The sequence below is a fragment of the Pipistrellus hanaki genome (assembly GCF_964339955.1).
Source record: "Pipistrellus hanaki genome assembly, chromosome: 2".
In the NCBI taxonomy this organism is placed as follows: Eukaryota; Metazoa; Chordata; class Mammalia; order Chiroptera; family Vespertilionidae; genus Pipistrellus; species Pipistrellus hanaki.
This window is the reverse complement of record NC_140504.1, coordinates 192,364,851-192,383,490: the sequence shown is the minus strand read 5'-3', so window position 1 is coordinate 192,383,490 and position 18,640 is coordinate 192,364,851. Positions and strand designations below refer to the sequence as shown.

At 61.7% G+C, this 18,640-nt stretch overlaps 2 protein-coding genes across 2 annotated transcripts; both read left to right on the top strand.

Annotated features, from left to right (window-relative positions):
* The first annotated feature begins 120 nt into the window (after positions 1–120).
* Positions 121–5,657, top strand: SLC25A34 (solute carrier family 25 member 34). The gene is made up of 5 exons (XM_084875372.1): positions 121–1,626; positions 2,738–2,803; positions 2,894–3,046; positions 3,346–3,480; positions 4,109–5,657. The coding sequence occupies exons 1-5, from the start codon at positions 1,207–1,209 to the stop codon at positions 4,268–4,270; spliced, it is 936 nt and encodes a 311-aa protein (XP_084731498.1). The 5' UTR covers positions 121–1,206; the 3' UTR covers positions 4,271–5,657.
* Positions 5,658–6,016: 359 nt separating this feature from the next.
* Positions 6,017–11,185, top strand: TMEM82 (transmembrane protein 82). The gene is made up of 6 exons (XM_084875370.1): positions 6,017–6,531; positions 6,664–6,736; positions 6,940–7,114; positions 7,789–8,206; positions 10,182–10,369; positions 10,836–11,185. The coding sequence occupies exons 1-6, from the start codon at positions 6,441–6,443 to the stop codon at positions 10,923–10,925; spliced, it is 1,035 nt and encodes a 344-aa protein (XP_084731496.1). The 5' UTR covers positions 6,017–6,440; the 3' UTR covers positions 10,926–11,185.
* Positions 11,186–18,640: the final 7,455 nt, after the last annotated feature.

The window sequence follows — 18,640 nt, the reverse complement described above, 5'->3', positions numbered from 1 at the left end:
ATGCCAAGTCTGTTAGGCCGGGAGCCATTCACACTGCCACCTGCAGGGCCACACACACACACACACACACACACACACACACAGGGAGGAGAGGGGAAGCTCGGGAGGGAGTGGGTGTGGCGGCCACCGAGGCCTGGTTCCAGGCAGGGCGCCTCTGCCTCCGGTTTTGACACTGACATCAGCACCCAGGGCGATGCAGGGTGGCCCTGGCAGGAGAGCTGCTCCGAGGGCAAAGGTCAAGGCGAGCAGCCTGGCGCCTGGCAGCGGTGCGGGTGGGGTGGGGAGTCCCTTCTCACCTGCACAAAGGGCCATATCCTGCAGGGCCTCCTCCAGAAGCCACAACCGGGAGGGGCTCCAAGGGGAGGAGGGGGGGCTGAGGGACAAGTCCCTACCAGGGAAGCGGCCACGCCACTGTCACTCCTGTGGTCCCCTCCCCGGCAGGGCCCCCCGCAGGGCCATGGGACCACCTTTGGTGGGTGCTTTTCACACATCGCTGACCCTCCAGAGAAGCCCTGCGGGGGATGGGTGCCCCCCTTTACAAACGGAGAGTGAAGCTCCGAGGGCAGTGATTTGCCAGGTCACGTTCTAGCACAGCTGGGAGTCCGGTCTGTCCCCTCCGCGCTCACTGACCGCGGGACCGCGGACTGCGGGAGCCAGACCAGAAGGCTGAGGCCGGAAAGGGCACCTCACAGGGCAGGGGCAGCAGTGGGGCTGTTGCTGAGTTGCCCAGGCAGGGTGTGGCCAGGAGCCCCCGGGCAGTTCCCATGCCCAGGGCTCTGCTGCGGCAGGACTGGCTGAGCCGGAGGTGGGCGGCAGCACCAGCCCTTTGCCCCGGGGACCACAGGGAGGCTGGAGGACAAGGGGCAGGGGAAGGAGTTTCCGCTGATTGGCACCTTCTCCCCGCCCCCAGTCTCTCTGATCCAGCTGACCTTCGCCCCAGATCCCAGAGTCTAGGGCCGCCCAGCCGGGAGGTGTGGAGAACAGAGGCCGCTGGGATTGGGCAGAGCCCAGCAGGGGTGTGTCCTAGGCGCCCACAGCCCGGGTGCCGAGCGGAGCAGGTGGACTCCCCGGATAGATCAGCCACGGCCTGGCAGCTGCAGGCCTGTCCCTGCCCTCCAGACATGGCCCCAGGGCCCCTCGATCCCTAGCCCTGTGACCCTCCAGGGGTACAGGCAGCCTGAGCGCCACCACCCCAGGGTCTGTGCCATGCCCCTGACCCGGGCAGAGCCGGCTGCTGGCACAGAGGACACGAGAGCGGTGTCCCCGGCTGTGGACCTGGTGCTGGGCGCCTCGGCCTGTTGCCTGGCCTGCGTCTTCACCAACCCCCTGGAGGTGGTGAAGACTCGGCTGCAGCTGCAGGGGGAGCTGCAGGCCCCGGGCACCTACCCTCAGCCCTACCGGGGCTTTGTGGCCTCCATAGCCGCCGTGGCCCGAGCAGATGGGCTGAGCGGCCTGCAGAAGGGGCTGGCCGCCAGCCTGCTCTACCAGGGCCTCATGAACAGCGTCCGCTTCTATTGCTACAGCCTGGCCTGCCAGGCCGGCCTCACGCAGCAGCCAGGGGGCACCGTGATCGCAGGAGCGGTGGCTGGGGCCCTGGGAGCCTTCGTGGGGAGCCCTGCTTACCTGGTGAGTGCCCGTCTCCGTCCTCCACCACCCGGGACCCAACTCCATCCTCCACCACCAGAGACCGACTCCCGCCCAGGCTCTGAAGCTTCCCGGGCTGCCTCCGTGGGTGGGGCAGGCTGGGTGGGCCTGCTCCCTGGAACATCCCTTCCCAGGACTGAAATCCGCCCCAGGACCCTGCCCCGTCCATCCTCTGTCCCCAGGAGCCCCCACCCGCAGGTCCTGAGCCAGGCAGGGGCGGGGGGTAGCGGGTGGGCTGGAGGTAAGCAGGAGGTGTGCACTTAGGTCAAGAATAAAGCTTCCAGCCCTGTCAGTGTGGCTTAGTGGTCAAGTATCCATCCATGAACCAAGAGGTCCTGGGTTCGATCCCCAGTCAGGGCACACACCCGGGCTGCAGGCTTGACCTCCAGTGGGGGACATGCAGAAGGCAGCCTTTCGATGTTTCTCATCTCTCTATCCCTCTCCCTCCCTTCCCCCCCTCTCTCTTAAAAAAGTCAATAAAAAATAAAGAAGAATAAAGCTCCCATGCCTGTCTGGTATAGCTCAGTGGTTGAGCATCAACCAGGAACTAAGAGGTCACCTGTTCTATTTCTGGAGAGGACACGTGCCCAGGTTGTGGGCTCCATCCCATCAGGGGCGGGAAGGAAGCAGCTGATCGATGATGTTTCTCTCTCATCCATGTTTCTCTCTCTCCCCCTCCCTTTCTCTCTCTTTAATAATCAATTAAAAAAAAAAAACATTTAAAAATAAAAAATGAATAAGTACTCTCTCTATTAAAAAAAATGTAAAAAAAGAATGAAGCTTCCGGGAGCCAAGGCCGGCACTGTCTCCTCCACCCCTTCCCCCACCTCTGCCCTCAGAACCGCTTTCCAGAGGTAAGCAGACACAGGAGGTGGTGCAGACCCAGGCCAATCTGGAGGCTCGCCCAACCCTGTCTCACACGCCCCCAAGCTGCAGGCGTGGGCTCCTGAGGTCCAGGAGGGACTGCTCCCTGGAACATCGCTGCCGGGCCTGCACTCTGCCCCGGCAACCAGGAAAGGGTGCCCTCCGCCCACACAGCTCAGCCGGGCTCCAAGGCCGCGCCCTGAGCCCTCCATCACCTCTGCTCTCACAGGTCAAAACGCAGCTGCAGGCCCAGACGGTGGCCGAGATGGCCGTGGGGCACCAGCACCACCACCAGGTGGGACTGCCACTCCCCAGAGCTTCCTGGGCTGGGTGGGCTCCTGGGCGGGCAGGGGCTGCCCAGTGACCCTGTGCCCTCTCCCCACAGAGCCTCCTGGGCGCCATGGAGACCATCTGGCGGCAGCAGGGCCTGGCAGGTCTGTGGCGGGGTGTGGGCGGGGCTGTGCCCCGAGTCATGGTTGGCTCCGCTGCCCAGCTGGCCACCTTCGCCTCCGCCAAGGCCTGGGTGCAGGAGCGACAGGTGAGGGGCCAGGGACACAGACACCCAGGGGTGAGGAGGCCGCCTGCCTCCTTTCTCCCTCTCTGCCTGGGCCCAGGTCACACCTCAGGGAATGCCCGCGGGCGGTGACAGACGGGGCCCCGTAGGACCCCTGGGCACAGGAATGGGGAGCCAGCAGTGAGCCCTGAAGGTGGGAGGGGCCTTGTGGGGGAGATGTGGGTGGGGAATGGCTGGAGGGGCCTGTCTTCTCCCGTCCCCCCGGGTGGAAGGAGGCTGGTGGGCACAGCAGCGGGTGTCAGCAGCCTGTGCCATCCCCACAGTGGCTCCCGGAGGACAGCTGGCTGGTGGCGCTGGCCGGAGGCATGATCAGCAGTGTGGCGGTGGTGGCCGTCATGACCCCCTTCGATGTGGTCAGCACTCGGCTGTACAATCAGCCCGTGGATGGAGCTGGCAGGGTGAGCAAGGGACCAGGTGGTGAGGATGTGGGGAGCTGGAGAGCACCTTTCCCAACACACACACACACACACACACACACACAGATGTGACATACGTGCAAACGCATTCTTTCGGCTTGTATGTGGAGTGCCTAGGACCTAGGCACGTGCTAAGCAGTCACATTTGGATTTTGTTCCATCCTCACACCCACCTTCATTTTCCTGATGGGGAAACTGAGGCTCAGAGCTATCAGGTGACTTTGCCTGAAGTCACTCAGCTGGCATGTGGAGGACCCTGCACTGGAACCCAGGCCCAACCCTCAGCCTCACAGACAGGTGCCCGCCACCGTGTACACTGGCACAGCTGTGCCCAACACACAGGTGCCCTCCACAGGCTGAGTCAGGGACGAAACCCACCTCTGTGCCACTCGCCAAACGGAGCCCCTGGCTGGGGCTGGGCTGGGGCTGCCTGAGGGAAGAGACTCCTTTTAAAATGTTGCCACCCAAAGGTCCTTCATTCCGTAATTTCCCTAGTTTGGGGGTGAGAGGGTGCCTTTTCTGAGGTGCTGCAGAAGCCCTCACACACAGACACACCTGAGTACCAGCCAGGGCCCCAGGCCCCTGTATGACACCCCCTGTGTCTCCCCAGGGCCTGCTGTACCGGGGCCTGGCGGACTGCCTGGTGAAGATCTGGCGGCAGGAGGGACCCCCGGCGCTCTACAAGGGCCTGGGCCCCGCCTACCTGCGCCTGGGCCCCCACACCATCCTCAGCATGCTCTTCTGGGACGAGCTCCGGAAGCTGGCCCGATAGGGGGGCCCGGGCACCCGGGGCGTCCCTCACCCCACATCCCGACACAGCCCGTCACCCCGCTCCGGCTGGGCATGGCCCTCTCTCACCAGCCACAGGCCCAGGCTCTGCCCCAGGACTGGGGAGAGTGGACAGCCGGTCCGCCCGGCCCCGGGACCCACCAGCCTGCAGCGAACCACCACCTCTGCTCTCCGGAAGTCCTCTTCCCTTCCTTCTCTGCCTGGGGGGCCTTGTCCCAGGGCCGTCCTCACCATGATCATGACTGCCCCGAGCGAGGGCAACCAGGAGCTGGGTCCCGGACCTGCACCTGCTGGTCCCACCGGAAACCACAGGGGGAGTGACAGACCTCTCACCAAGGAGCAAGCCGAGGCTCAGAGGGTGGAGAGCTTAGATCGAAGCCACACAACAGCGCTGAGATGGCAGAGCCGGGACTGGAGCCACCCTGCCCAGCCCAGAGCTGTGCCCTTGGCAAGTTCCAGCACGCGGGCGGAGTGTCCCCACGGGATCACTGCACACGGGAAGAGACCCTGGCTGCCCGGAGGCGTGTCATCTCTGTGGCAGTCGGCCCGGGCTGCGGGAACAAACCAGGCGGCTGTTTCTCCCAGTCCTGGAGGCCGGAAGTCCAAGACCCAGGGGTCAGCAGGGCTGGTGTCTTCTCAGGCCTCTCTCCTTGGCTTGAGACGGCTGACTTCTCTGCGTCCTTCCTTCTGTGCGTGGCTGTGCCCCAGTCTCACCTTATAGGGCCAGTCATAGGGGACTAGGGCTACTCTAGTGACTGCATGTCAACTTCATCACCTCTGTAAAAACCCTTCTCCAACTGCAGCCACACTCTGAGGTCCTGGGGCGGGGGGTAGGACTTCATTATAGTGAATTGGGGTGCAGGGGGGACACAATTCAGTCTGCCACATCAACTAGTTGGTTGACCAGCTGGCTCTACTGAGGCCCTCCCAGGGCCCAGCCCTGCGGGCATTTGCACAGGTCCTCATGGCGACCCTGGAAAGGAACCACAGCCCGTGGTTCGATGAGGAGACTGAGGCCAGGCTGGGGGAGTGACTAGCCCAAGGGGAGTAGCAGAGCCAGAGGCCAGGCTGGGGGAGTGACTGGCCCAAGGGGAGTAGCAGAGCCAGAGGCCAGGCTGGGGGAGTGACTGGCCCAAGGGGAGTAGCAGAGCCAGGCGTCCTCCTCCGGCACTTCCCCCCGAGCTGCAGCCACTCCCCGCGTGACCTCTGTCTGCGGAGGTGGACACCAGGCCCCTGGAGGGGGAGCCCGGCCCAGGCCCAGCAGCCTGAACTGCCTTCCCTGCCAACACCCGCGTCGTGGGAAAGCTGCTCCGGGGGGCACGCCTACCAACACTCCAAACCAATAAAGTTTTCTATTTTCTTTACGTCAATGAGTCTCCTCTGCCGGCAGCCTCAGTCTCCCCCTCCCCGGAGCCCCCCTCCGGCTCTCCAGAGCAGACCTGGCCCAGTCTCCCCCTCCCCGGAGCCCCCCTCCGGCTCTCCAGAGCAGACCTGGCCCAGTCTCCCCCTCCCCGGAGCCCCCCTCCGGCTCTCCAGAGCAGACCTGGCCCAGTCTCCCCCACCCCTGAACCCCTTTCCTTAGCTACTTCAGTCTGGGAAAGGAGGATCCAAAAGCCTTGGGCCATCCAGCCCCACCCCGTCTGGCCCCGGGGAAGCCTGCCACCTAGTGGACACAGGATAGTCAAGGCGGCTGCCAGTGGCTGAGGGGGTGGGCCCAGAGGGGGATCCCAACCTCAGGCCTGAGGGGGTATATATGCCCCCCCTCCAGACTTCGGGCTGAGAGTAGAGCCTGACCTCAGGAGTGTAGGGGAATAGATGCCCCTTCCAGATTCTGGGCTGAGAGGACAGAGCCATAAGGCGGGGACAACGGGTGACAGGACAGAGGCCTGGGCTTCAGGAAGCCACCGTGTGGCAAGCCCCAAGGGTGAGGGAGGACAGCGGGCACCAGACTTGAGCAGAGACAGAGACCAGCCCCAGAGAGGCCCCTTCCTTCACCTGGTGGTCCCGTTGCCCCTTAACCCTCCCGCTCCCCTCCCTGCCCTCCAGCCCCGGCCTTTGACCCCTCCCCCCTTCCTCTCCGCCGGCACCTTTGCCCTGTGACGTCAGCCTCTCCGGGGCAGACCTGGCCCCAGGCTGGGCTGGATCCGGCTGCCATGTTCTCCCTGCTGGCCCTCCCCTCCTGGCTCCCGGGCCTCTCCTCCCTCGAGTGGGGCTCCGGCCTCCTCCTCGACTCTGTCCTGAAAGGTGAGCGCCCCCTCCTGCCCCCTCCAGGGCCTGCTCCCTCCGGGCACCCACCCACAGGTCTCCCAGCCCTGGCGGCCCCTCCTCTAACCCTGCGAGCACGCCCACTCTCCCTCCCTCCCTCCCTCCCCTCAGGCCTCATCGGGGCCTGCGGCGTCTCAGTCCTGAGCAGCCTCCTGAAGGTCTACTTCTTCGTGGGCTGTGCCAAGTGAGTGCCCACTGCCCGGCCCACCCCCAGGCCCTTTCAGCACCCCCCCCCCGGGCCCCCAGCTGTGACTCTGGTCTCTGAGGGAGGACTGGGGGCCAGAGACCTTCCGGCTGGCCAGGGAGTGTGGCCGGGGACCGGGGACCCCCTCCAGGGCCCAGGCTGGTGGTTCTGCCACTCTGCCTACACCCCCTCCGCCCCCACAGCAACCCCGAATGGCGGCCGGAGAAGGAGCGGCTGCAGGCCCGGTGGGCCTTGCTGGAGACGGCGCACCTGCCCGGGCTGGCCCTCATCCTGACCCTCGTGGGGCCCCGGGTGGCCGCCCTGGTGGTGCTGGAGTTCTCTCTCCGGGCTGTGTCCACGCTGCTGTCCCTGGGCAAGGTGAGGCCAGGGGAGGGTGGGCCCGCGCTGCTGGCCCGCATGCCAGACCGTCTGAGGGCACCCTCCCATGAGCCTCCCAGCCAGGGGGACGGCCTGGGGGAGCCCCATGGCCCAGGTGGGGACACGAAGGCTCAGAGGGGTGACCCACAGGAAGGGGCGTCTCCAAGGCTCCCGGCCACCACCGCTTCCGGGGCACGTGGGTCCCAGGTAACAACCAGGATGGGAATTAAGCTGGAAGAAATGACCCATTAGGCCGAAGCCAGTTTGGCTCAGTGGATAGAGCGTCGGCCTGCAGACTGAGGGGTCCCAGGTTCGATTCCGGTCAGAGGCATGTGCCTTGGTTTGCGGGCACATCCCCAGTGGGGGTGTGCAGGAGGCAGCTGGTCGATGTTTCTCTCTCATCGATGTTTCTAACTCTCTATCCCTCTCTCTTCCTCTCTGTGAAAAATCAATAAAATATATTTTTAAAAAAAGAAAGAAAGAAAGAAAGAAAGAGAAAGAAAGAAAGAAACGGCCCATTAGGGCTTGACTCCAGTATTCCCTCTTGGGGAATGATCCCAGGGTTGCTTTGGGGCCCAGCCTCCCGTAGACGGAAGCATCTGTGCCCTGCCAGCCCTCGGTGTCCCGGGGTGAGGGGACCCACCAACACGGCCCCTCTCTGCCCCTCCCGCCAGGGCTCCGGGAGCACCGAGCGGCTGCAGCTGTGCCTGCTGGGCCAGTACTCGCTGGGCTGCGGGCTGACCTGCGGCCTGAGCTTCCTGCAGGAGGGCGCCCCACACCGCACGCTCAATCTGCTGCTGGGCCTGGGGCTGGCCGCGCTGCTGAGCTCGCAGGCCCAGCGCCTCCTGCGCCATGTCTGCCGCCTCTACGAGCTGCACAGCAGCCAGCACTACTGCGGGGTCTGCCTGGGCCTGCTGGCCCGGGCCTGTGACCTGCCCCGCCTGCTGGGCCGTGCCCTGGTCGTGGCGTTCGCCGTGGGCGACCTGGCGGCCGTGGCCCTCATCAACCAGGACTTCCTGACCACCTCGGAGGCCGTGCGCTTCTGGACGCCGCTCACCATCTGCTACACCCTGCTGGTCATCTACATGCAAGGTGAGGCCTGGGGGTGCCCCCTGCTGGTCATCTACATGCAAGGTGAGGGCTGCGGGGTGCCCCCTGCTGGTCATCTACATGCAAGGTGAGGGCTGGGGGTGCCCCCTGCTGGTCATCTACATGCAAGGTGAGGGCTGCGGGGTGCCCCCTGCTGGTCATCTACATGCAAGGTGAGGGCTGGGGGTGCCCCCTGCTGGTCATCTACATGCAAGGTGAGGGCTGCGGGGTGCCCCCTGCTGGTCATCTACATGCAAGGTGAGGGCTGCGGGGACCCGGGCACCGCTGGGCACGCACATCCCGCTGAGTGACGGCCCAGCACTGTCCTGGATCCCAGGAGCCTGACAAGCTAGCCCCCGCCCCCACCCCCCCAGGGTGCCTAGCCTGTGGCAGAGGCCACGTGGTGGGGCAGCTCAGCGAGGGCTGCAGCGTGCCCTGAGGAGACGGTGCTGGAATTGGACCTTGAAGGGTAGACAGAACCCCTGAGAGAGGTGGGGGGGACATGGCCTTGTGTGCCAAGGCTCAGAGGTGAGAGGGCACGGCAGCCTCAAACCACGGGAAGAAGCTGAGTGTGGCTGTCACCGAGAGGGGCTGAGGCTGACGAGGTTCCCTGGGGTCTGATGGAGAGCCCTCTGGGGCCAGCCCGGGCAGGGTTTGGAGAGCGGGAGAGTAGGAAGGGGATCTGGTCAGATCTGGGCTCTAGGAAGAGGCTCCTGGCTGCAGAGTGGGATGGGCTGGACAGAGTGAGGGTGGCCGGAAAAGGAAGGGCGGTCAGGCCGAGGGCAGCCGGTGCAAAGGCCCTGGGGTGGGAGAGAGCCTGGCGCGCTCGCTGCACAGCAGAGAAACGCAGGTGCTGCGGGTTTGAGAGAAGGGGAGAGTCAGGGGTGAGGTGAGGTTGGTGCGGGCACCGGTCACACCCAGCGGGGCCTCAGACAAGGCGAGGCGCGTGAGCTTCTTCCAAGCGCCGAGGGAAGTGCTGGAGGGCTGCATGCAGAGGGAGGGCTTCCTCTCTCGGACGCCTTTGGAAGGTGGTGAGCTGTTGAGTAGACGCTTGAATTGTAGGGTCAAGAACATAAACCAAGCCCTAACCGGTGTGGCTCAGTGGATAGAGCGTCAGCCTGCGGACTCAAGGGTCCCGGGTTCTATTCCAGTCAGGGGTATGTACATTGGTTGCGGGCATATCCCCAGTAGGAGGTGTGCAGGAGGCAGCTGATCGATGTTTCTCTCTCATCGATGTTTCTAACTCTTTCTCCCTCTCCCTTCCTCTCTGTAAAAAATCAATAAAATATATTAAAAAAAAAAAAAAAAAAAAAAAGAACACAAGCTGAAACCGGTTTGGCTCAGTGGATAGAGCAGCGGTCTGTGGACTGAAAGGTCCCAGGTTCGATTCTGGTTAAGGGCATGTACATTGGTTGGGGGCACACCCCCAGTAGGGTGTGTGCAGGAGGCAGCTGGTCGATGTTTCTCTCTCAGCGATGTTTCTAGCTCTCTATCCCTCTCCCTTCCTCTCTGTAAAAAAATCAATAAAATATCTTATTAAAAAAATAATAATAAAAATAAAGAACACAAGCCAGGGAGGAGACTGCTTGGAGAGACAAGGTGGCCGGGACTGGGTGGGCAGTGGAGTGGCGAGGTGCCTTGGGTGGGGATCTGCCTGGCAGAGGGGACAGGCTCCTGAGGGGTGAGGCATAGACGTGCAGGAGAGGAGCTGGGCTGCAGGCTGGCGCGCTCTGTCCTGAGCACGGGAGGGGCACAGCCGCGGGAGACGCAGGCGAGCGGCAAGGCCCGGGAGGCCGAGGACCTGGTGCTTTGGGGGCTCCAAGCATGGGGGTGCGGCCAGCAAGGGAGAGGGGCTGCAGGGGGGGGCGGGGAAGGCTCACCCTGGGAGGGGGGCGGGAGGTGCACCGATCCAGCCGGGCCTGTGTGGGTGCCGGCCGCGGCAGGCGTGGGTGACGGCGGTGTGTCCGTGTGTCCGCAGAGGAGCAGCGGCAGCGCCCGGGCCTGCAGAGCCAGGTGCAGACGGTGCTGGTGCGCATGGGCGGCCTCTTCGTGCTGCTGCTGACGGTGGGCCGCTGGCTGGACCTCCTGGGCGTCCTGGTCTCCCTGCTGGGCGAGCTCTGGTGCCTGGCGGGCGTCCGCGCCCTGCTCGACCTCTGCCAGATCCAGGTGGGCAGCACCCTGGGCTCCCCCCGCAGGGGCGCCCTGCCCTGCCCCGGACCGCCGGGGCCTCCCGGGCCCAGGTTCAAGAAGAGCCGGGCCCTCGCTGGTTTGCTCGGTGCTTAGCATGTCGGCCCGTGGACTGGAGGGTCTTGGGTTCGATTCCAGCCAGGGGCACGAACCTCAGCCGCAGGCTTGATCCCCTGTCCCGGGCGAGGCACGTGCGGGAGGCAACCAACCAATCTCTGTGTCTCTCTCACTTGGATGTTTTTTTCTCTCTCTGTCTCCCCCCTCCCTTCTACTCTCTAAAAATCGATGGAAAAAATATTCCTTTGTGCGAGCTGGGGAAACCTCTTGGGGATCCCCTCTCTCACCTGGCGTTAACCTTTGACCTGTGCCCCAGAGGCCCGGAATAGGAGGGAGGGGACGGGCATGGGTGGGGTATCCTCCATCCTCCCCACTCTCCTTCCCTCAGGAGTTTTCGCCCCAGAGGCCTTCCGTGTCAGCTCCGAGCCAGGCCCAGCCCTCAGCACCGGCCCAGACCCAGGACACGGCCCCCTCCTGACCTGCCCGCAGAGGACTCTGCACCCAGGCTCACTGGCGGCCGCACAGCACGGCGCCTGGCGGCTGGGGGCAGGGTGGCCCCACCTGGACTCGCACTGGGACCCCTGAGAGGGAGGGGAGGGTTTGGGTGAGGAGGGGCACCCGGGGTTAATCCTTTTCGCCGGGTGGGCAGTGGGCACACAGCCCTGAGCCCTGCCCCAGGGGCTTCCCTCACCGGCTCCCGTCCTCTCCTCAGACAATAAAGACGGTTCCTCACCTGTGGCCGGAGTCCTGAGCATGCAGCCGGGCAAGCTTCTCCCTCCACAGCTTCCTGGCCGGGCGGCTCCCGGGACGTGTGTCAGGAGGTGGCTGAGGAGGTGGCTGAGGAGGCGGTGGGTGCGGCGGATGGACGCGCACTAGCCCCCCGTGCATCTTGGGTGGACGGTGCCGTCCTGTCCCGTCCCAGGCTGAGGCACAGCTGGAGGGAACGCAGTGCTGAGAAGCCCTCGGGTCCCCCCGCCCCTGGCTTGTCTAAGGCCATGAGGAGGCTTCCCGCCTCAGCTCCGTCCGCCTCGTGGCCCCTGTTTTTCTAGCAGGTACAGAAGACGTCTCTGCTGGCCTGCTGTGTACCCTTGGGTAGGCTGCTGCCCCCCTCTGAGCCTGTTAGAGCAACTACCATGGGTTGTGCTTTTTTTAGTAACCTGATTTTGTTCTGACATCAGCCCCAAGAGGTTGATACTGTTATTCCTCTTTTTTTTTTTTTTTTTTTTAATATATTTCTTTATTGGTTTCAGGGAGGAAGAGGGGAGAGGAGAGAGAGAGAGAGAGAAAGAGAGAGAGAGAGAGAGAGAGAGAGAGAGAGAGAGAGAGAGAGAGAGAGAGAGAGAGAAACATCGATGATGAGAGAGAATCATTGATCCACTGTCTCCCGCGCATCCCCCATTGGGGATCAAGCTGCAACCCAGGCATGTGTCCTTGGCTAGAATCGAACCTGGGACCCTTCAGTCGGCAGGCTGAAGCTCTATCGATTGAGCCAAGTCAACTAGGGCATGTTATTCCTTTTTACAGATTCAGAAACTGAGGCTCAGAGAGGTTAAATAACATCCTCAAGGGCACACAGCCAGGGAGCGGCAAAGACAGGGTTTGAATCCAGGGGCTTACCCCCAGAGCCCAAGAGCTTTGCACGCTTCCTGCTTCCTCTTCTTGTTGACGCATCGGAGCCAGAAACACTAACAGGTGGGCCTGGAAAATATGGCAGGTCCATTCTTGGCAGCTTCTGGCCACCTTTTGTCATGGTGGCTGAGGCTCCATCACAGTCCCGTTCTCCGGCCCAGACACCCAGCCCCGCGGGGCCGCTTGTTCCCTGGGGACCGAGCTGGGGCTCTTGCCCAGCAGGGGCCTCATGGGGCAAAGGAGACGGCCAGCCCGGCTGCCAAGGGGTGGAGAGGCAGCTCTGGGGCAGCTGGGATAGAGGCTGGAGAAGGTTCTTGGAGGAGTCCAGGCTCCGACTGGTCTGGCTTCTCAGCAAAGGCCGCCACGGTCACCAAAGGCTGCACTGGAGCGGACAGTCCAGCCTAGGACTTTTCACTCTCCCCCTGGGGCACCCCTGGCACACAGGGCAGGCTGGCCCAGGCTGGATGGGGGGTGCCAGCTAGCTCCTCCAGGAGTGGCCACCCAACTCACAGCTTGAGCCCCACCTCTGACCCCTTGCTTTGTCCCGCCCCAAGGAGAGGCCTTCCGGCCCCAGAGTAGCTGAGGTGGGGACAGGCCTAAGGGTTCCTCCACCGCCAACATGGGACCCAGCCCCCTCGGCCTGGGAGGGCACCCCAGTCCCTCTGGGCAGGAAGCTTGCCCCAGTCTAGGAGGAAATGGCCCCGTTAGGCAGGCACAGGGCCAGCCCCTTGCTGGACCCAGACTGGGCACCAGGTTCCAACTGTTCTGACGTTTTTTGCTGGAAGGTTCCTGACCTTCTGGCCCCATACAGCCTAGCACCCAGAGGGGACAGGCTGGGAGAGATTGGACTCGAGGTCCTTTCCTTTTTATGGGCACAGGGACCATTTTCCAAACAAAACCTGGGCCACGTGGGCTGGAGTGGGATTCTTTTCTTATCTGCTCAATTATTTTTGTGAAAAGTCCAACCAGGGTATAAACATTAGATCACTCTGAGAGAGGCATTTAGCAAATCTACATTCCAAACACAGAGAAATAGGGCCGAAGTCTCGAGGGCAGCGGAGAGGCAAAAGGGGTGGCCTGGAGCAGGGGCATGGCTCTGGGACTTGATCCCACGGAGACCCCGAGACCCCAGACCTGGGCCTGACCAGCACCCTAAGGAGGAGGAGGTGGGAGACCAGAGTGCCCACTCCCTGCTCCGTAGACATGATGGTAACCCCTGGGGCAGCTGGGATCGGGAGGAACCAGCCACTTCTCTCCTAAGCCGCCTCACACACACTCACACACACACACACACACACACACACACACACTTTTCTGGCTTTTCTAAGCGATAGCATTGTCCCTCAGGGTGTCCCGCATCCCTTTCTCTATTTATTCATTCACAAGTAATTACTGAACATCTGGTAAGGGGATGGAGTGATGGGAGGCTACAGGGCTAGGGAGGATATTTTGTTATTTACAGTTGCACCACAAATGACCCCAAAACCAAGCAGCTAAAAATAACAGAAATGTATTGTCTCGCTTTCTGTGTGTGTTGGGAACCTGGGTGCAGCTTGACTGGGTCCTCTGGCTTAGGGTCTCTCACAGGCCACAGTCAAGATGTTGGGGGGGCTGTGATGTCATCCTAAGGCTCGACTGGGGAAGGACCCAATCCCAACCTCACTCCCATGGTTGTTGGCAGGATTCACTTTTTCCTGGGCTCCTGGGCCTCGGTTTCCCCTGTGGCTGTTGGGCAGGGGGATCCTCAGTTCTTGCCACATGGGCCTCTCTATAGGGCAGCTCACCACCTGATGGCTGGCTTCCCTCCAGCAACCAAGCACGTGAGGGGGAGAGAGAAGAACAGCAGGACGAGTCACCATCTTTCTGTAACCCAGTGTGAAAAGCAGCCTCCCACTGTTGTTGCTGTGCTCCATTGGGTTAGAAGCAAGTCACCCTTGAGAGGAGGGGGTTATACAGGGTTTGGCAGAAGGTGGGGATCCCCGGGAGCCACCCTAGAAGCTGCCTTCTACAGAGGGCTTCACTGAGCAGGCCTGAATGGACCGAGGGAGCCAGCCAAGCAAAATCTATTGCCGAGGCTATCGCTGTGGCTGAGGTAGGCCCCCTGGGGTTTCTGAACATTTCTCTATAACTTGACCTGGGTTTGAACGAAGCTCACTAACGGACGTGACCTTGAGCAAGTTACCCTCTGTGCCTAGGTTTCCCCGTTTGTTGAGAGGACTGAGCAAGAAGATGGAGGTAGGGCACTTAACCCAAAGCCTGTCCGTGGCCTCTGGTGCCCCTCCCCGCAGGAGGGACTGGAACTCCGCCTCAACCACACCTTTCTGATTTGAGTAAGGAGACAGGGACAGAGAGGCAGTGGCTCCGCGATGGAGCAGGAACCCCTCGGGGGAGGAGGCAGGTTCCCAGGCAGAGAAAGATGAGCACATTTGCATTTCACTTGCAGAGAGCTGTCAATAGGCAACTCTCCTTGAGGAGTGACAACCCCCTTGCGTGCTGCGCATTTTTCTTTTTTTTAAAATATATTTTATTGATTTATATATTTTTTTTTTACAGAGAGAAAGAGAGAAGGATAGAGAGTTAGAAACATCGATGAGAGCCGGGACCGGTTTGGCTCAGTGGATAGAGCGTCGGCCTGCGGCCTGAAAGGTCCCGGGTTCGATTCTGGTCAAGGGCATGTACCTTGGTTGCAGGCACATCCCCGGTAGGGGGTGTGCAAGAGGCAGCTGATCGATGATTCTCTCTCATCGATGTTTCTAACTCTCTATCTCTCTCTTCCTCTCTGTGAAAAATCAATAAAATATATTAAAAAAAAAAAGAAAAAAAAAAGAAAAGAAACATTGATGAGAGAGAATCATTGATCAGCTGCCTCCTGCACACCCCCTACTGAGGATGTGCCCACAACCAAGGTACATGCCCTTGACTGGAATCAAACCCAGGACCTTTTAGTCCGCAGGCCGACCCTCTATCCACTGAGCCAAACCGATTTCAGCTGCGCATTTTTCTTGCATTATCTAAACCCCTAACCACCCCACCCCCACCCCCAGCCTTCAGAACAACCTTGTGAGGAGTTGATTATTCTTTTCTCCCCAACAGGAAGCTCAAGGTTCGGAGAGATTAGTGACTTGCTCAAGGTCACAGCGCTAATACAGGAGGGAGCCAAGCTGGGAGGCCTGGGGAGGGGCTGTTTGCTAGCGAGTGGGTGACCCCCACCCGACCTGGATGTCCAGCTTCCTGCGGCTGTACACCCGGCCGCGACAGGCTGGGCCTGAAAGTCTGCTCTGAGCCGGCCCGGCGGAGCCCGAGGGGAAGGGCAGCTGTTCAGATGCTTCCCTTCCTCAGCCTCTGGCCCCAGGATTGAAGCTCAGGGAACCCCGTCCCTGTCCTGGGGTCTAGCTGCAGGGCCCCTGGACCACGTGCACCGGGAGCTCAGAGACCAGGCGAGGTGATGGGAGGAAGCCAGTGCTGCATGCATGGAGCCGACTCCCACCACGGGCGAGGCCTCTGTGCCCGGAGGTTCTGCCAAGTCCTTGGAGTGGCAAGGACTTGGCCAAGGTCACAGCCAGCACCAGAGAGCTGGGAGCGAAGCCTAAGTCTAAGGTGACCCGACGTCCCGGGACAAATTGTTAAAAATCGGGACCGTCCCGCCAAAAGCAGGATGTCTGGTCACCTTACCTAAGTCTGAGCTCAAAGCCCAGGATTTCCCTATTGCCTCCCCTTCCCCCATCTTCTCCTGACTCCTCCTCATCTGGGCTTAAAGGTCAGCTGCCCCCTCCCCGCCGAGGCCTGCCCCCCCCTCACCTGCACCTTGTTCCCTCCCTCCGAGCACACCTCTCCCTGGTAATTACACGATGGGGATGATGGGCTGATGCCCCCGCCTCTCTGTAAGCTCCTGGGGACAAGGATGGATTGTGTCTGACCTGATTCCCTCGAGCTCCTCGCCTCCTGCCCAGCTCCTAGCCGGTGCCCATCGGTGCTGGTTGGATCAGAGCCCTCCTCCCACTGTGGGCAGCAGGTGGGTGCCCCCCGCAGGCTGGACAGTGGCCAGGGTCCCCCTGCGTTGGGTCTGGCCCCCACACCTCCCTCCTACCCTGCCCTGCCCTCCAGGGTCCCTGCTGCCTGAGCCTCTTCGTCAGCTGCCTGGGAGAAAACTGGTCCGAGGCAGGCCGGCCAGGAGGAGGGGAGCGGGCCTCTGAGCGCGGACAAAGGGCGTGTGTTCTCTCCGCACTTCCTGGGTTTCCATTGCAGGAGCCTGGCACCTGCCGAGGTGACACTGACACCCGGGCGGGGCGGGGCGGGGACCCTGGGCCAGGGCGCCCCTCCTCCGCCTGGCAGCAGCAGCAGCGGCGGCGGCAGAGGTGGGACAGGTGGCCGGGGTGCTGGGTGGCAGGTAAGTGGTGGCAGCTGGACCCCCACGTTCCCCTTTGACCTTTCCTCAAGGTGAGGGTGCTGGGGCCCAGCGTCTGTGTGACCTTGGACAAGGCCCCCCATCAATCCTTTGGTGCCTCATGGTCCCCCCACGGGTGCAGCGAGGGGGCTTGGGGATAGCATGGAGATGGAGGAGGGCAGCTGCACTTTCTGTTTTAAAAGCTTTTGGGGTAACAGAGCACTTGGAAAGGGGGTTCTACACCCTAAAGTGTCTGAACACCCCTGGGTGTCACCTTCCTCCCAGGGTCATTCCCGTCTCCGGTGCCTGGGAGGGAAGCTGTTTTCTTGTTTGTGTGTTTGTTTGTTTGTTTGTTTGTTTAATTCTCACGGGAGGATATTTTTCCATTGGTTTTTAGCTTGGAGGGAGGGGGAGAGACAGAGAGAGAGACGCACCAATGTGAGAGAGAGACATCGACCATTTGCCTCCCACATGCTCCCTGACCAGGGCTAGGGACCGAGCCTGTAATCCAGGCCTGTGCCCTTGGCTGGGAGCAAACCTAAGAGCCTTCGGTGTGCGGGCCGGCACTCGAGGGTCTTGGGGACCCTAACCATTGGAAAAACCAGCCCGGCAGGGACTCTTACTCCAGAGCAGGAGGCATCCTTGCTCAGCCAGGAAGGAGCCGGCCGGGGGCTCAGGCTCCTGAGGTCTGACTCTCCCTCCGCGTCCAGAGCTCTCTGGCCGCCTGTCCAGGCCTCCGCTCCCATCTGAAGGTGGCAGCCTCCAGCCCTGGGCCCAGCAAAGCCGGGCACCGGGGCTACCGGCCTGGATTCCAATCCAGCTCTGCCACTCACCCCTTGTGCAGCCCGGAGCCTCTCTGAGCCTCGGTTTCCCCGTCTCCGGCCACCGCACAGGGCTTTCCCGGGGACCTACGGAAAGGAGGCCTGGAGGCCGGCACCGGCTGGTGGGAGCCCCACACAGGGCAGCTGCTGCTTCTGCTCGGGGATCGCAGTGGCTCTGTTCCCGGAACCCCCGTGTTTCCCCTCGAGCAGGCCTGCCTGCCCGCACTGGGCTGGCCCAGAGAAACACAAGGGCGGGCGTTTGCAGTCTAGAAAGAAAAACAGTTAATACTGAGTCGGCCAAGGCGGAGACGGGAGCTTAAGCTTTAATAAACGGACTCCCCAGTGGTGGGTAGGTTCCAGGCTATACATCACAAGACCCTGCGGGCTGCGGTTTCAGGAGCGTGCTGGGCGCTGGTGGGTGGGTTCCTTCAGGTCTTTTTTTTTTTTTTTTAATATATTTTATTGACTTTTTTACAAGGAGGATGAGAGAGGGATAGAGTTAAAAACATCGATGAGAGAGAATCATCGATCAGCTGCCTCTTGCACATCCCCCACTGGGGATGTGCCCGCAACCAAGGTACATGCCCTTGACCAGAATCGAACCCGGGACCTTTCAGTCCGCAGGCTGACGCTCTATCCACTGAGCCAAACCGGTTTCGGCCCTTCAGGTCTTGAGGACAGTTCCCAGATCTTTCTCTGTGTTTCTCCATCTCGTGGGAAAGTGGCTGGAGGGGTCGGTCCCCCAGGGCTCAGGAGCTGGGACATAACGTTAGCCTGTGTCCTGGCCCTGTGAGCGGCAGTCAGGTCCCGGCTGGGGGGGAGGGTGGCTGGTTGTGAGGGGGTGAGGAAGGGGGGCTAGGTCTCTGAGCCCCGTGAGATTTGTAGAGCTAGGGCTTAAAGCTAACTGTCATCCAAGTCTAAGGTGACCAGATATCCCGATCTTTAACGATTTGTCCCTCTGCGTTTTAAAAAACTTTTTTTTTTTTTTAATCGGGACTTTTTTTAAAACGCCGAGGGACGTGGGACAAATGGTTAAAGTTCGGGACTGTCCCGCCAAAAGCCGGACGTCTGGTCACCTTATCCAAGTCATAGGGACCTTCGGTCTCAGCTGGGAAGATCAAATGAAAAAAGGATGACAGAAAGCGGGTGAGGGGTTCAGGGAGTGGAGAGCATGGGACAGTGTTATGGGCACCCCCTCTCCAACCCCTGTGAGCGTGAGCCCCTCAGGAGCAGCCCCAGAGGGTTGCTGGAGCCCCAGGCCGCCCAGGAGAGCCAGCCCCGCCTGGCCTCCCCCAAGATGGCCTGGGTCCGGCGCGCTGGCCCCAGCCGCTGCGGCTGTAATCAAAAGAACAATCTGTT

Excerpts from the sequence above, each read along its gene's own strand:
- TMEM82 (XM_084875370.1), top strand. The coding sequence starts at position 6,441 with ATGTTCTCCCTGCTGGCCCTCCCCTCCTGGCTCCCGGGCCTCTCCTCC. Across the intron at positions 6,737-6,939 it reads TTCTTCGTGGGCTGTGCCAA|CAACCCCGAATGGCGGCCGG; the intron begins GTGAGTGCCCAC and ends CCGCCCCCACAG. Across the intron at positions 8,207-10,181 it reads GCTGGTCATCTACATGCAAG|AGGAGCAGCGGCAGCGCCCG; the intron begins GTGAGGCCTGGG and ends GTGTGTCCGCAG.
- SLC25A34 (XM_084875372.1), top strand. The coding sequence starts at position 1,207 with ATGCCCCTGACCCGGGCAGAGCCGGCTGCTGGCACAGAGGACACGAGA. Across the intron at positions 3,047-3,345 it reads CCTGGGTGCAGGAGCGACAG|TGGCTCCCGGAGGACAGCTG; the intron begins GTGAGGGGCCAG and ends CCATCCCCACAG. Across the intron at positions 3,481-4,108 it reads CCGTGGATGGAGCTGGCAGG|GGCCTGCTGTACCGGGGCCT; the intron begins GTGAGCAAGGGA and ends GTGTCTCCCCAG.